This window comes from Haliotis rufescens, unplaced genomic scaffold (genome assembly GCF_023055435.1).
Source record: "Haliotis rufescens isolate VD_foot unplaced genomic scaffold, xgHalRufe1.0.p SCAF_24, whole genome shotgun sequence".
NCBI lineage: Eukaryota > Metazoa > Mollusca > Gastropoda > Lepetellida > Haliotidae > Haliotis > Haliotis rufescens.
The window spans coordinates 9,291,152-9,306,963 of NW_025963935.1; the positions used below are offsets into that span (position 1 = coordinate 9,291,152).

The 15,812-nt window shown below is 48.4% G+C and overlaps 1 protein-coding gene across 1 annotated transcript in view; it reads left to right on the top strand.

Moving 5' to 3' along the window:
• The window catches only part of LOC125383537 (integumentary mucin A.1-like), a 16,581-nt gene continuing 769 nt past the window's right edge, over positions 1 to 15,812 (top strand). Inside the window, exons 1-7 of the mRNA XM_048401885.1 lie at positions 1 to 42; positions 762 to 803; positions 1,386 to 1,433; positions 5,743 to 5,782; positions 6,786 to 6,966; positions 13,564 to 13,585; positions 14,383 to 14,683. Of these exons, the coding sequence (XP_048257842.1) occupies positions 1 to 42; positions 762 to 803; positions 1,386 to 1,433; positions 5,743 to 5,782; positions 6,786 to 6,966; positions 13,564 to 13,585; positions 14,383 to 14,683 (676 nt within the window). The remainder of the gene's footprint in view (positions 43 to 761; positions 804 to 1,385; positions 1,434 to 5,742; positions 5,783 to 6,785; positions 6,967 to 13,563; positions 13,586 to 14,382; positions 14,684 to 15,812) is intronic.

The window sequence follows — 15,812 nt, forward strand, 5'->3', positions numbered from 1 at the left end:
ATGAAAGTAGACCACGCCCATCTCCACTCCACGCTCTCAGAGGTAAGTAGACCACGCCCATCTCTACTCCATGCTCTCACAGGTAAGTAGACCACGCCCATCTCTACTCCACGCTCTCACAGGTAACTCTACCACGCCCGTCTCTACTACACGCTCTCACAGGTAACTATCACGCCCATCTCTACTCCACGCTCTCACAGGTAAGTAGACCACGCCCATCTCTACTCCACGCTCTCACAGGTAAATATAACGCCCATCTCTACTCCACGCTCTCACAGGTAACTACCACGCCCATATCTACTATACGCTCTCACAGGTAACTATCACGCTCATCTCTACTCCACGCTCTCACAGGTAACTCTACCACGCCCGTCTCTACTACACGCTCTCACAGGTAACTCTACCACGCCCGTCTCTACTACAGGCTCTCACAGGTAACTACCACGCCCATCTCTACTCCACGCTCTCACAGGTAAATATAACGCCCATCTCTTTTTTATTCCAGTTATATCACGGCTTGATGTGCCTCACTCCAGATGTGAATCCCGGGTGGGACTCAATCCCCAAAAGTACTAGAATCTGTACTTTACTAAGAGAGTGTTACTCAAAGCTGACAAACCTAGAAATATAATCGTGGCGAACCCTGATTCGAACTCATAATCATACGTTTCTGCCGTGCCCAAGGGACGCAACTCTGACATATTTGTATCACTTTGTTTCCCACCAGTTGATGCTCAACAGGATGATGTTTTTTCCGGCAGTGCTCTCTCTTCTTCTCGTGCGTCTCTGTCACGCTCTCACAGGTAAGTAGACCACGCCCATCTCTACTCCACGCTCTTACAGGTAAGTAGACCACGCCCATCTCTACTACATGCTCTCACAGGTAAGTAGACCACGCCCATCTCTACTACACGCTCTCACAGGTAAGTAGACCACGCCCATCTCTACTACACGCTCTCACAGGTAAGTAGACCACGCCCATCTCTTGTCCACGCTCTCATAGGTAAGTAGACCACGCCCATCTCTACTCCATGCTCTCACAGGTAAGTAGACCACGCCCATCTCTACTCCACGCTCTCACAGGTAACTCTACCACGCCCGTCTCTACTACACGCTCTCACAGGTAACTATCACGCCCATCTCTACTACACGCTCTCACAGGTAAGTAGACCACGCCCATCTCTACTCCACGCTCTCACAGGTAAATATAACGCCCATCTCTACTCCACGCTCTCACAGGTAACTACCACGCCCATATCTACTACACGCTCTTACAGGTAACTATCACGCTCATCTCTACTACACGCTCTCACAGGTAACTCCACCACGCCCGTCTCTACTACACGCTCTCACAGGTAACTCTACCACGCCCGTCTCTACTACAGGCTCTCACAGGTAACTACCACGCCCATCTCTACTCCACGCTCTCACAGGTAAATATAACGCCCATCTCTACTACACGCTCTCACAGGTAACTACCACGCCCATCTCTACTACACGCTCTCACAGGTAACTCTACCACGCCCGTCTCTACTCCACACTCTCACAGGTAACTATCACGCCCATCTCTACTACACGCTCTCACAGGTAACTCCACCACGCCCATATCTACTACACGCTCTCACAGGTAACTATCACGCCCATCTCTAATCCACGCTCTCACAGGTAAATATAACGCCCATCTCTACTACACGCTCTCACAGGTAACTCTACCACGCCCGTCTCTACTACACGCTCTCACAGGTAAATATAACGCCCATCTCTACTACACGCTCTCACAGGTAACTCTACCACGCCCGTCTCTACTACACGCTCTCACAGGTAACAATCACGCCCATCTCTACTACACGCTCTCACAGGTAACTCTACCACGCCCATCTCTAGTACACGCTCTCACAGGTAACTCTACCACGCCCATCTCTACTACACGCTCTCACAGGTAACTACCATGCCCATCTCTACTCCACGCTCTCACAGGTAAATATAACGCCCATCTCTACTACACGCTCTCACAGGTAACTACCACACCCATCTCTACTCCACGCTCTCACAGGTAACTCTACCACGCCCATCTCTACTACACGCTCTCACAGGTAACTACCACGCCCATCTCTACTACACGCTCTCACAGGTAACTCTACCACGCCCGTCTCTACTACACGCTCTCACAGGTAACAATCACGCCCATCTCTACTACACGCTCTCACAGGTAACTCTACCACGCCCATCTCTAGTACACGCTCTCACAGGTAACTCTACCACGCCCATCTCTACTACACGCTCTCACAGGTAACTACCATGCCCATCTCTACTCCACGCTCTCACAGGTAAATAGAACGCCCATCTCTACTACACGCTCTCACAGGTAACTACCACACCCATCTCTACTCCACGCTCTCACAGGTAACTCTACCACGCCCATCTCTACTACACGCTCTCACAGGTAACTACCATGCCCATCTCTACTCCACGATCTCACAGGTAAATATAACGCCCATCTCTACTACACGATCTCACAGGTAACTACCACACCCATCTCTACTCCACGCTCTCACAGGTAACTCTACCACGCCCATCTCTACTACACGCTCTCACAGGTAACTACCACGCCCATCTCTACTCCACGCTCTCACAGGTAACTATCACGCCCATCTCTACTACACGCTCTCACATGTAACTATCACGCCCATCTCTACTACACGCTCTCACAGGTAACTACCACGCCCATCTCTACTCCACGCTCTCACAGGTAACTATCACGCCCATCTCTACTACACGCTCTCACAGGTAAATATAACGCCCATCTCTACTACACGCTCTCACAGGTAACTATCACGCCCATCTCTATTACACGCTCTCACAGGTAAATATAACGCCCATCTCTACTACACGCTCTCACAGGTAACTACCACGCCCATCTCTACTACACGCTCTCACAGGTAACTACCACGCCCATCTCTACTACACGCTCTCACAGGTAACTACCACGCCCATCTCTACTACACGCTCTCACAGGTAACTACCACGCCCATCTCTACTCCACGCTCTCACAGGTAACTATCACGCCCGTCTCTACACCACACTCTTACAGGTAACTCTACCACGCCCATCTCTACTCCACGCTCTCACAGGTAACTATCACGCCCGTCTCTACTCCACACTCTCACAGGTAACTCTACCACGCCCATCTCTACTACACGCTCTCACAGGTAACTCTACCACGCCCATCTCTACTCCACACTCTCACAGGTAACTATCACGCCCATCTCTACTACACGCTCTCACAGGTAACTATCACGCCCGTCTTTACTACACGCTCTCACAGGTAAGTAGACCACGCCCATCTCTACTCCACGCTCTCACAGGTAAGTAGACCACGCCAATCTCTACTCCACGCTCTCACAGGTAACTACCACGCCCATCTCTACTCCACGCTCTCACAGGTAACTACCACGCCAATCTCTACTACACGCTCTCAAAGGTAACTCGACCACGCCCATCTCTACTCCACGCTCTCACACGTAACTCTACCACGCCCATCTCTACTACACGCTCTCACAGGTAACTACCACGCCCATCTCTCCTACACGCTCTCAAAGGTAACTCTACCACGCCCATCTCTACTCCACATTCTCACACGTAACTCTACCACGCCCATCTCTACTACACGCTCTCACAGGTAACTACCACGCCAATCTCTACTATACGCTCTCAAAGGTAACTCTACCACGCCCATCTCTACTCCACATTCTCACACGTAACTGTACCACGCCCATCTCTACTCCACATTCTCACACGTAACTCTACCACGCCCATCTCTACTCCACGCTCTCACAGGTAAGTAGACCACGCCCGTCTCTACTCCACGCTCTCACAGGTAACTACATGTACGTACCACGCCCATCTCTACTAGACGCTCTCACAGGTAACTCTACCACGCCAAATTCTACTCTACACTCTCACAGATAACTCTGCCACGCCCATCTCTACTCCACGCTCTCACAGGTAACTACATGTACGTACCACGCCCATCTCTACTACGCGCTCTCACAGGTAACTACATGTACGTACCACGCCCATCTCTACTAGACGCTCTCACAGGTAACTCTACCACGCCAAATTCTACTCTACACTCTCATAGATAACTCTGCCACGCCCATCTCTACTCCACGCTCTCACAGGTAACTCTACCACGCCAAATTCTACTCTACACTCACACAGGTAACTCTACCACGCCCATATCTACTAAGCGCTCTCACAGGTAACTACGTACCACGCCCATCTCTACTACACCCTCTCACTGGTAACTCTACCACGCCAAATTCTACTCTACACTCTCACAGGTAACTCTACCACGCCTATCTCTACTGCACGCTCTCGCAGGTAAGCCGACCACGCCCATCTCTTCTCCACGCTGTCTTAGGTAAGTCGACCACGCCCATCTCTACTCCACACTCTCACAGGTAAATCTAACACGCCCATCTCTACTCCACGCTGTCTTAGGTAAGTCGACCACGCCCATCTTTACTCCACGCTGTCTTAGGTAAGTCGACCACGCCCATCTCTAATCCATGCTGTCTTAGGTAAGTCGACCACGCCCATCTCTACTCCACGCTGTCTTAGGTAAGTCGACCACTTCTATCCCTACTCCATGCTGTATTAGGTAAGTCGACCACGCCCATCTTTACTCCATGCTGTCTTATGTAAGTCGACCACGCCCATCTTTACTCCATGCTGTCTTAGGTAAGTCGACCACGCCCATCTCTAATCCATGCTGTTTTAGGTAAGTCGACCACGCCCATCTCTACTCCACGCTGTCTTAGGTAAGTCGACCACTTCTATCCCTACTCAATGCTGTCTTAGGTAAGTCGACCACGCCCATCTTTACTAAACGCTGTCTTAGGTAGGTCGACCACGCCCATCTCTACTCCACGCTCTCACAGGTAAATCTAACACGCCTATCTCTACTCAACGCTGTCTCAGGTAAGTCGACCACGCCCATCTCTACTCCATGCTGTCTTAGGTAAGTCGACCACGCCCATCTCTACTCCATGCTGTCTTAGGTAAATCGACCACGCCCATCTCTACTCCATGCTGTCTTAGGTAAGTCGACCACGCCCATCTCTACTCCATGCTGTCTTAGGTAAATCGACCACGCCCATCTCTACTCCATGCTGTCTTAGGTAAATCGACCACGCCCATCTCTACTCCATGCTGTCTTAGGTAAATCGACCACGCCCATCTCTACTCCATGCTGTCTTAGGTAAATCGACCACTTCTATCCCTACTCCATGCTGTCCTAGGTAAGTCGACCACGCCCATCTCTATCCAACGCTCTGACAGGTAACTCTACCACGCCCATCTGTACTCCACACTCTCACAGGTAAATCTAACACGCCATCTGTACTCCACACTCTCACAGGTAAGTAAACCACTCCTATCTCCACTCCACGTCCTCCAAGGTGAATCTACCACGCCCATCTCTACGCAACGTTCTCACAGGTCAACCTAACACGCCCATCTCTACTCCACGCTCTCACAGGTAAGTAAACCACTCCTATCTCTACTCCACGCCCTCCCAGGTGAATCTACCACGCCCATCTCTACGCAACGCTCTCACAGGTAAGTCGACCACGTCTATATCTAATCCACGCTCTTGCAGGTAAGCCGACCACACCTATCTCTACTCCACGCTGTCTCAGGTAAGTCGAGCACGACCATCTCTACTCCACGCTCTCACAGGTAAGTCCACCACGCCCATCCCTGCTCTACGCTCTCACAGGTAAGTGTACCACGCCCGTCTCTACTCCACACTCGCACAGGTAAGTCGAAAACGCCTATCTCTACTCCACACTCTCACATGTAACTCTACCACGCCCATCTGTACTCCACACTCTCACATGTTACTCTACCACGCCTATCTCTACTCCACACTCTCACATGTTACTCTACCACGCCAATCTTTACTCCACACTCTCACATGTAACTCTACCACGCCTATCTCTACTCCACACTCTCACATGTAAGTCCACCACGCCCATCTCTACTCCACACTCTCACATGTAACTCTACCACGCCTATCTCTACTCCACAATCTCACATGTAAGTCCACCACGCCTATCTCTACTCCACACTCTCACATGTAACTCTACCACGCCTATCTCTACTCCACACTCTCACATGTTACTCTACCACGCCTATCTCTACTCCACACTCTCACATGTAAGTCAACCACGCCCATCCCTACTCCACACTCTCACATGTTACTCTACCACGCCAATCGTTACTCCACACTCTCACATGTAAGTCCACCACGCCCATCCCTACTCCACACTCTCACATGTTACTCTACCACGCCTATCTCTACTCCACACTCTCACATGTAAGTCCACCACGCCCATCTTTACTCCACACTCTCACATGTAACTCTACCACGCCTATCTCTACTCCACACTCTCACATCTAACTCTACCACGACCATCTCTACTCCACGCTCTGACATGTAACTCTACCACGACCATTTCTATTCTACGCCTTCACGGGCAACTCTGCCATGTCATCTCTAGTCCACGCCTTCACGTGTTATCATTTATTCCTTTTAGATCTCATAGTACTTGTACAGGGTGAGTGAGTGAGTGAGGGTTTATTAAGAACACCTGGGGGAGTATAATCTGCATTATCAACAATACCATACAGTGCACACAATCAGGAAAATACATTTGCCGCATATATACCTTTATTGCATCCTATAGTTTGTAATACAAATATGAATGCCCTTGTTTCAGCTTATCCCACTTGTGTCGCCAACTGCGCGGGACAGGCGGATGGTCAATATCCATCGTGCGCGTCATGTGACATCTACCTAATCTGTGTGCTGGGAAACACCTTCACCGTGAGCTGCCCCACGTCCCTCGTCTACGACGCCGACCTCGGTGTGTGTAACTACGCCTCGCAAGCCAGATGTGGGTAGGTGGTCTTTCTACAAACTAGGGGTGTGTAGGTGGTCTTTCTACGAGCTAGATGTGGGTAGGTGGTCTTTCTACAAACTAGGGGTGGGTAGGTGGTCTTTCTATAAGCCAAATGAGGGTAGGTATTCTTTCTTCAAACTAGGGGTGGGTAGGTGGTCTTTCTACGAGCTAGATGTGGGAAGGTGGTCTTTCTACAAACTAGGGGTGGGTAGGTGGTCTTTCTACGAGCTAGATGTGGGTAGGTGGTCTTTCTACAAACTAACGGTGTGTAGGGGGTCTTACTACGAGCCAGATGTTGGTAGGTGGTCCTTCTACAAGCCAGTTGTTGGTAGTTGGTCTTTCTACAAACTAGGGTTGGGTAGGTGGTCTTTCTACAAACTAGGGCTGGGTAGGTGGTCTTTCTACAAAGTAGGGGTGGGTAGGTGGTCTTTCTACAAATCAGATGTGGGTAGGTGGTCTTTCTTCAAGCCAGATGTGGGTAGCTGGTCCATCTATAAGCCAGATGTGGACAGGTGGTCTGTCTACAAACTAGGGTTTGGTAGGTGGTCTGTCTACAAACTAGATGTTGGTAGATGGTCCATCTACAAGCAAAATGTGGTAGGTGGTCTTTCTAGAAAAATAATGTGGATAGGTAGTATTTTCACAAACTAGGGTTGGGAAGGTGGTCTTTCTACCAACTAGGGATGGGTAGGTGGTCTTTCTACAAGCCAGATGTGGGTAGGTGGTCTGTCTACAAACTAGATGTGGGTAGGTAGTCTTTCTACAAACTAGGGGTGGGCAGGTGGTCTTCCTACAAACTATGGGCGGGTAGGTGGTCTTTCTACAAGCCAGATGTGGGAAGGTTGTCTTTCTACAAACTAGATGTGGGTAGGTAGTCTTTCTACAAACTAGCGGTGGTTGGGAGGTCTTTCTACAAGCCAGATGTGGGTAGGTGGTCTTTCTACAAACTGGGGTTGGGAAGGTGGTCTTTCTACAAGCCAGATGTGGGTAGGTGGTCTTTCTACAAGCCAGATGTGGGTAGGTGCTCTTACTACAACCTAGGGGTTGGTAGGTGGTCTTTCTACAAACTAGGGTTGGATAGGTGGTCCTTCTACAAGCCAGATGTTGGTAGGTGCTCTGTCTACAAACTAGGGTTGGGTAGGTTGTCTTTCTACAAGCCAGATGTGGGTAGGTGGTCTGTCTACAAGCCAGATGTGGGTAGGTGGTCTTTCTACAAGCCAGATGTGGGTAGGTGGTCTGTCTACAAGCCAGATGTGGATAGGTGGTCTTTCTACAAGCCAGATGTGGGTAGGTGGTCTTTCTACAAGCCAGATGTGGGAAGGTGGTCTGTCTACAAACTAGGGATTAGTAGGTGGTCTTTCTACAAGCCAGATGTTGGTAGGTGCTCTGTCTACAAACTAGGGTTGGGTAGGTGGTCTTTCTACAAGCCAGATGTGGGAAGGTGGTCTTTCTACAAGCCAGATGTGGGTAGGTGGTCTTTCTACAAGCCAGATGTGGGTAGGTGGTCTTACTACAACCTAGGGGTTGGTAGGTGGTCTTTCTACAAACTAGGGTTGGATAGGTGGTCTTCCTACAAACTATGGGCGGGTAGGTGGTCTTTCTACAAGCCAGATGTGGGAAGGTTGTCTTTCTACAAACTAGATGTGGGTAGGTAGTCTTTCTACAAACTAGGGTTGGGTAGGAGGTCTTTCTACAAACTAGCGGTGGTTGGGAGGTCTTTCTACAAGCCAGATGTGGGTAGGTGGTCTTTCTACAAACTGGGGTTGGGAAGGTGGTCTTTCTACAAGCCAGATGTGGGTAGGTGGTCTTTCTACAAGCCAGATGTGGGTAGGTGCTCTTACTACAACCTAGGGGTTGGTAGGTGGTCTTTCTACAAACTAGGGTTGGATAGGTGGTCCTTCTACAAGCCAGATGTTGGTAGGTGCTCTGTCTACAAACTAGGGTTGGGTAGGTTGTCTTTCTACAAGCCAGATGTGGGTAGGTGGTCTGTCTACAAGCCAGATGTGGGTAGGTGGTCTTTCTACAAGCCAGATGTGGGTAGGTGGTCTGTCTACAAGCCAGATGTGGGTAGGTGGTCTTTCTACAAGCCAGATGTGGGTAGGTGGTCTTTCTACAAGCCAGATGTGGGTAGGTGGTCTGTCTACAAGCCAGATGTGGGTAGGTGGTCTTTCTACAAGCCAGATGTGGGTAGGTGGTCTTTCTACAAGCCAGATGTGGGTAGGTGCTCTGTCTCCAAACTACTGGTGGGTAGGTGGTCTTTCTACAAGCCAGATGTGGGTAGGTGGTCTTTCTACAAGCCAGATGTGAGTATGCGGTCTGTCTATAAACTAGGGATTAGTAGGTGGTCTGTCTACAAACTAGGTCTGGGTAGGTGGTCTGTTTACAAGCAAAATGTGGTAGGTGGTCTTTCTACAAGCAAAATGTGGATAGGTAGTCTTTCTACAAACTAGGGGTGGGTAGGTGGTTTTTCTACAAACTATTGGTAGGTAGGTGGTCTTTCTACAAACTAGGGTTGGGTAGGTGGTCTTTCTACAAGCCAGACGTGGGTAGGTGGTCTTTCTACAAACTAGGTTTGGGTAGGTGGTCTTTCTACAAACTAAGGTTGGGTAGGTGGTCTTTCTACAAGCCAGGTGTGGGTAGGTGTTCTTTCTACAAACTAGGGGTGGGTAGGTGGTCTTCCTAGAAACTATTGGTAGGTAGGTTGTCTTTCTACAAACTAGGGTTGGGTAGGTGGTCTTTCTACAAGCCAGATGTGGGTAGGTGGTCTTTCTACAAACTAGGTTTGGGTAGGTGGTCTTTCTACAAACTAGGGTTGGGTAGGTGGTCTTTCTACAAGCCAGATGTGGGTAGGTGGTCTTTCTACAAACTAGTGGTGGGTAGGTGGTCTTTCTACAAACTAAGGTTGGATTGGGGGTCCTTCTACAAGCCAGATGTGGATAGGTGGTCTTTCTACAAGCCAGATGTGGGTAGGTGGTCTTTCTACAAACTAAGGTTGGATTGGGGGTCTTTTTTCAAGCCAGATGTGGATAGGTGGTCTTTCTACAAGCCAGATGTGGGTAAGTGGTCTTTCTACAAACTAGAGGTAGGTAGGTGGTCTTTGTACAAACTAGGGTTGGATAGGTGGTCCTTTTACAAGCCGGATGTGGATAGGTGGTCTTTCTACAAGCCTGATGTTGGTAGGTGGTCTTTCTACAAGCCACATGTGGGTAGGTGGTCTTTCTACAAGCCAGATGTTGGTAGGTGCTCTTTCTACAAACTAGGGTTGGGTAGGTGGTCCTTTTACAAGCCAGATGTGGATAGGTGGTCTTTCTACAAGCCTGATGTTGGTAGGTGGTCTTTCTACAAGCCAGATGTGGGTAGGTGGTCTTTCTACAAGCCAGATGTGGGTAGGTGGTCTTACTACAACCTAGGGGTTGGTAGGTGGTCTTTCTACAAACTAGGTTTGGATAGGTGGTCCTTCTACAAGCCAGATGTTGGTAGGTGCTCTGTCTACAAACTAGGGTTTGGTAGGTGGTCTTTCTACAAGCCAGATGTGGGTAGGTGGTCTGTCTACAAGCCAGATGTGGGTAGGTGGTCTTTCTACAAGCCAGATGTGGGTAGGTGGTCTTACTACAACCTAGGGGTTGGTAGGTGGTCTTTCTACAAACTAGGGTTGGATAGGTGGTGCTTCTACAAGCCAGATGTTGGTAGGTGCTCTGTCTACAAACTAGGGTTGGGTAGGTTGTCTTTCTACAAGCCAGATGTGGGAAGGTGGTCTTTCTACAAGCCAGATGTGGGTAGGTGGTCTTTCTACAACCTAGGGGTTGGTAGGTGATCTTTCTACAAACTAGGGTTGGATAGGTTGTCTTTCTACAAGCCAGATGTGGGAAGGTGGTCTTACTACAAGGCAGATGTGGGTATGCGGTCTGTCTATAAACTAGGGATTAGTAGGTGGTCTGTCTACAAACTAGGGTTGGGTAGGTGGTCTTTCTACAAGCCAGATGTGGGAAGGTGCTCTGTCTACAAACAAGGGTTGGGTAGGTGGTCTTTCTACAAGCCAGATGTGGGAAGGTGGTCTTTCTACAAGCCAGATGTGGGTAGGTGGCCTTCTACAAGCCAGATGTGGGTAGGTGGTCTGTCTACAAACTAGGGATTAGTAGGTGGTCTTTCTACAAGCCAGATGTTGGTAGGTGCTCTGTCTACAAACTAGGGTTGGGTAGGTTGTCTTTCTACAAGCCAGATGTGGGGAGGTGGTCTGTCTACAAGCCAGATGTGGGTAGGTGGTCTTTCTACAAGCCAGATGTGGGTAGGTGGTCTTACTACAAGCTAGATGTGGGTAGGTGGTCTGTCTACAAACTAGGGATTAGTAGGTGGTCTTTCTACAAGCCAGATGTGGGTAGGTGCTCTGTCTACAAACTAGGGTTGGGTAGGTGGTCTTTCTACAAGCCAGATGCGGGTAGGTAGTCTTTCTACAAGCCAGATGTGGGTATGCGGTCTGTCTATAAACTAGGGATTAGTAGGTGGTCTGTCTACAAACTAGGTCTGGGTAGGTGGTCTGTTTACAAGCAAAATGTGGTAGGTGGTCTTTCTACAAGCAAAATGTGGATAGGTAGTCTTTCTACAAACTAGGGGTGGGTAGATGGTTTTTTCTAGAAACTATTGGTAGGTAGGTGGTCTTTCTACAACTAGGGTTGGGTAGGTGGTCTTTCTACAAGCCAGATGTGGGTAGGTGGTCTTTCTACAAACTAGGTTTGGGTAGGTGGTCTTTCTACAAACTAAGGTTGGGTAGGTGGTCTTTCTACAAGCCAGGTGTGGGTAGGTGTTCTTTCTACAAACTAGGGGTGGGTAGGTGGTCTTTCTAGAAACTATTGGTAGGTAGGTTGTCTTTCTACAAACTAGGGTTGGGTAGGTGGTCTTTCTACAAGCCAGATGTGGGTAGGTGGTCTTTCTACAAACTAGGTTTGGGTAGGTTGTCTTTCTACAAACTAAGGTTGGGTAGGTGGTCTTTCTACAAGCCAGATGTGGGTAGGTGGTCTTTCTACAAACTAGTGGTGGGTAGGTGGTCTTTCTACAAACTAAGGTTGGATTGGGGGTCCTTCTACAAGCCAGATGTGGATAGGTGGTCTTTCTACAAACCAGATGTGGGTAGGTGGTCTTTCTACAAACTAAGGTTGGATTGGAGGTCCTTCTACAAGCCAGATGTGGATAGGTGGTCTTTCTACAAGCCAGATGTGGATAGGTGGTCTTTGTACAAGCCAGATGTGGGTAAGTGGTCTTTCTACAAGCCAGATGTGGATAGGTGGTCTTTGTACAAGCCAGATGTGGATAGGTGGTCCTTCAGCAAGCCAGATGTTGGTAGGTGCTCTGTCTACAAACTAGGTCTGGGTAGGTGGTCTGTTTACAAGCAAAATGTGGTAGGTGGTCTTTCTACAAGCAAAATGTGGATAGGTAGTCTTTCTACAAACTAGGGGTGGGTAGGTTGTTTTTCTACAAACTATTGGTAGGTAGGTGGTCTTTCTACAAACTAGGGTTGGGTAGGTGGTCCTTCTACAAGCCAGATGTGGATAGGTGGTCTTTCTACAAGCCTGATGTTGGTAGGTGGTCTTTCTACAAACTAGAGGTAGGTAGGTGGTCTTTCTACAAACTAGGGTTGGATAGGTGGTTTTTCTACAAACTATTGGTAGGTAGGTGGTCTTTCTACAACTAGGGTTGGGTAGGTGGTCTTTCTACAAGCCAGATGTGGGTAGGTGGTCTTTCTACAAACTAGGTTTGGGTAGGTGGTCTTTCTACAAACTAAGGTTGGGTAGGTGGTCTTTCTACAAGCCAGGTGTGGGTAGGTGTTCTTTCTACAAACTAGGGGTGGGTAGGTGGTCTTTCTAGAAACTATTGGTAGGTAGGTTGTCTTTCTACAAACTAGGGTTGGGTAGGTGGTCTTTCTACAAGCCAGATGTGGGTAGGTGGTCTTTCTACAAACTAGGTTTGGGTAGGTTGTCTTTCTACAAACTAAGGTTGGGTAGGTGGTCTTTCTACAAGCCAGATGTGGGTAGGTGGTCTTTCTACAAACTAGTGGTGGGTAGGTGGTCTTTCTACAAACTAAGGTTGGATTGGGGGTCCTTCTACAAGCCAGATGTGGATAGGTGGTCTTTCTACAAACCAGATGTGGGTAGGTGGTCTTTCTACAAACTAAGGTTGGATTGGAGGTCCTTCTACAAGCCAGATGTGGATAGGTGGTCTTTCTACAAGCCAGATGTGGATAGGTGGTCTTTGTACAAGCCAGATGTGGGTAAGTGGTCTTTCTACAAGCCAGATGTGGATAGGTGGTCTTTGTACAAGCCAGATGTGGATAGGTGGTCCTTCAGCAAGCCAGATGTTGGTAGGTGCTCTGTCTACAAACTAGGTCTGGGTAGGTGGTCTGTTTACAAGCAAAATGTGGTAGGTGGTCTTTCTACAAGCAAAATGTGGATAGGTAGTCTTTCTACAAACTAGGGGTGGGTAGGTTGTTTTTCTACAAACTATTGGTAGGTAGGTGGTCTTTCTACAAACTAGGGTTGGGTAGGTGGTCCTTCTACAAGCCAGATGTGGATAGGTGGTCTTTCTACAAGCCTGATGTTGGTAGGTGGTCTTTCTACAAACTAGAGGTAGGTAGGTGGTCTTTCTACAAACTAGGGTTGGATAGGTGGTCCTTTTACAAGCCAGATGTGGATAGGTGGTCTTTCTACAAGCCTGATGTTGGTAGGTGGTCTTTCTACAAACTAGAGGTGGGTTGGTGGTCTTTCTACAAACTAGGGTTGGATAGGTGGTCCTTTTATAGGTGGTCTGTTTGCAAGCAAAATGTGGATAGGTAGTCTTTTCACAAACTAGGGTTGGGTAGGTGGTCTTTCTACCAACTAAGGGTGGGTAGGTGGTCTTTCTACAAACTAGATATGGGTAGGTGGTCTGTCAACAAACTAGGGTTTGGTAGGTGTTTTTTTACAAGCCAGATATAGGTAGGTGGTCTGTCTACAAACTAGGGTTTGGTAGGTGGTCTTTCTACAAACTAGGGGTTAGTAGGTGGTCTTTCTACAAACTAGTGTAGGGTAGGTGGTCTGTCTACAAACCAGGGTTGGGTAGGTAGTCTTTCTACAAACTAGATGTGGAAAGGTGGTCTTTCTACAAGCCATATGTGGGTTCGTGGTCTTTCTATAAGAAGGAGTCAAAAATTCTGTTCACATCAAACGTTTTGAGCGGCGTAAAACCAGAGACAAAAGCAACTATTTCTAGTATTTTCTGGAACAAATTAATTAACTATTCCATCATGTTTTCTTCTTCTTCTTTTTAATAATTAAACTCAACTTACAACCATATGGCCTTCTAGGACGACCAGTGCAACCACTGCAACAAGCGCCACAAGTCCTACCAGCGCCACAAGTCCAACAAGCGCCACAAGTCCTACAAGCGCCACAAGTCCAACAAGCGCCACGAGTCCTACAAGCGCCACAAGTCCAACAAGCGCCACAAGTCCAACAAGCGCCACGAGTCCTACAAGCCGTACGGGATCCACGGGTCCAACCAGTGCCACAAGTCAGACATCAGCAACATCACCTTCGCCAGCAACATCACCCACGTCACCTACATCATCAGCTACATCACCAACGTCCCCGACATCACCAACGTCACCTACATCAGCGACATCACCGACATCACCAACGTCAGCAACATCGCCTACGACAACTGTTCCTATCTGTGTGACATCGTGTGTAGGGCTGAGTGACGGCAACTATCAGTCATGTTCGGGCTGCACCGTCTATGCCACGTGTATCGGGGAGCGGATCATTGACAACAGACCCTGCCCAGGAGGCCTTGCCTGGGACGACACTATCAAGAGCTGTACCTCCACATCGTCCTCTTGGTAAGAAACACTATTCGCCAAATTGTTTTAAATCATTTTGTCTGTTGTACACGATTAAGTTGATGGGAATGCCGTGCTTTAAAACGTACCTCTATCAACTGTTTGTTTGGCTATTTTAGTAAACAGAAAAATGTTGTAAATCATATCGAACAAATCTACATTAACATATTACAGAAATCGGCATGCCACTCTCAATAGTTAGACCTATATATTATCTGAAATGTACAATTCAGCAAATACTATCAACATTAAGACAGGTATGCAGTGATTGTTCAGGAGACAAATAACAATCAGATATGTTCATGCTTTTATCAATTGTAACAAGACATTCTTCTACATCGTTACTAAATTTGAAAAGGATCTTCAGGACATTCAATATTACCATCAGTCAACGTCCGAGGCAATGAGGTGAGGTGACGTCGCGTCCAAGATTATTGCACTTACATAGCGACGTGCATGTACGTGTGTGTGTGTGTGTGGCTGCTTGTACTAGTCCGGACTGATGCCGATTTATAGTGCTAGCTCACTGAGATACCATGCCGCAGTTTAACATGAATTCCCCACTCAGACACAGTATACTGACTCCGAGCCGACCAGTCCTTGTTTTAGCCCCTTAATGCCGAGGGCCAGACAGGGTAACAACAAGTACCATCTTTTAACGTCTTTTGGTATGACGCGGCCGGGGATCGAACCCCGGACCTTCCGCTCTCGGGGCGAATGCTCTCCCACTAGACCACGGAGGAGGTCCCCAAGGCAATGAACCGATCTGAAAACCTGATTATGAAAGGGAGTTAGCCTTGAAAAGGGCAATAAAAATATAATTAGCTGTCTGGCAAGTAACAATACCTTGCTTCATTCGTTCTGTTGATGTATGCTGTGTTTCTTTTCCAAAGCACGACAAGTCCAACAAGCGCCACAAGTCCAACCAGCGCTACAAGCCCAACAAGCGCCACAAGTCCAACCAGCGCCACAAGTCC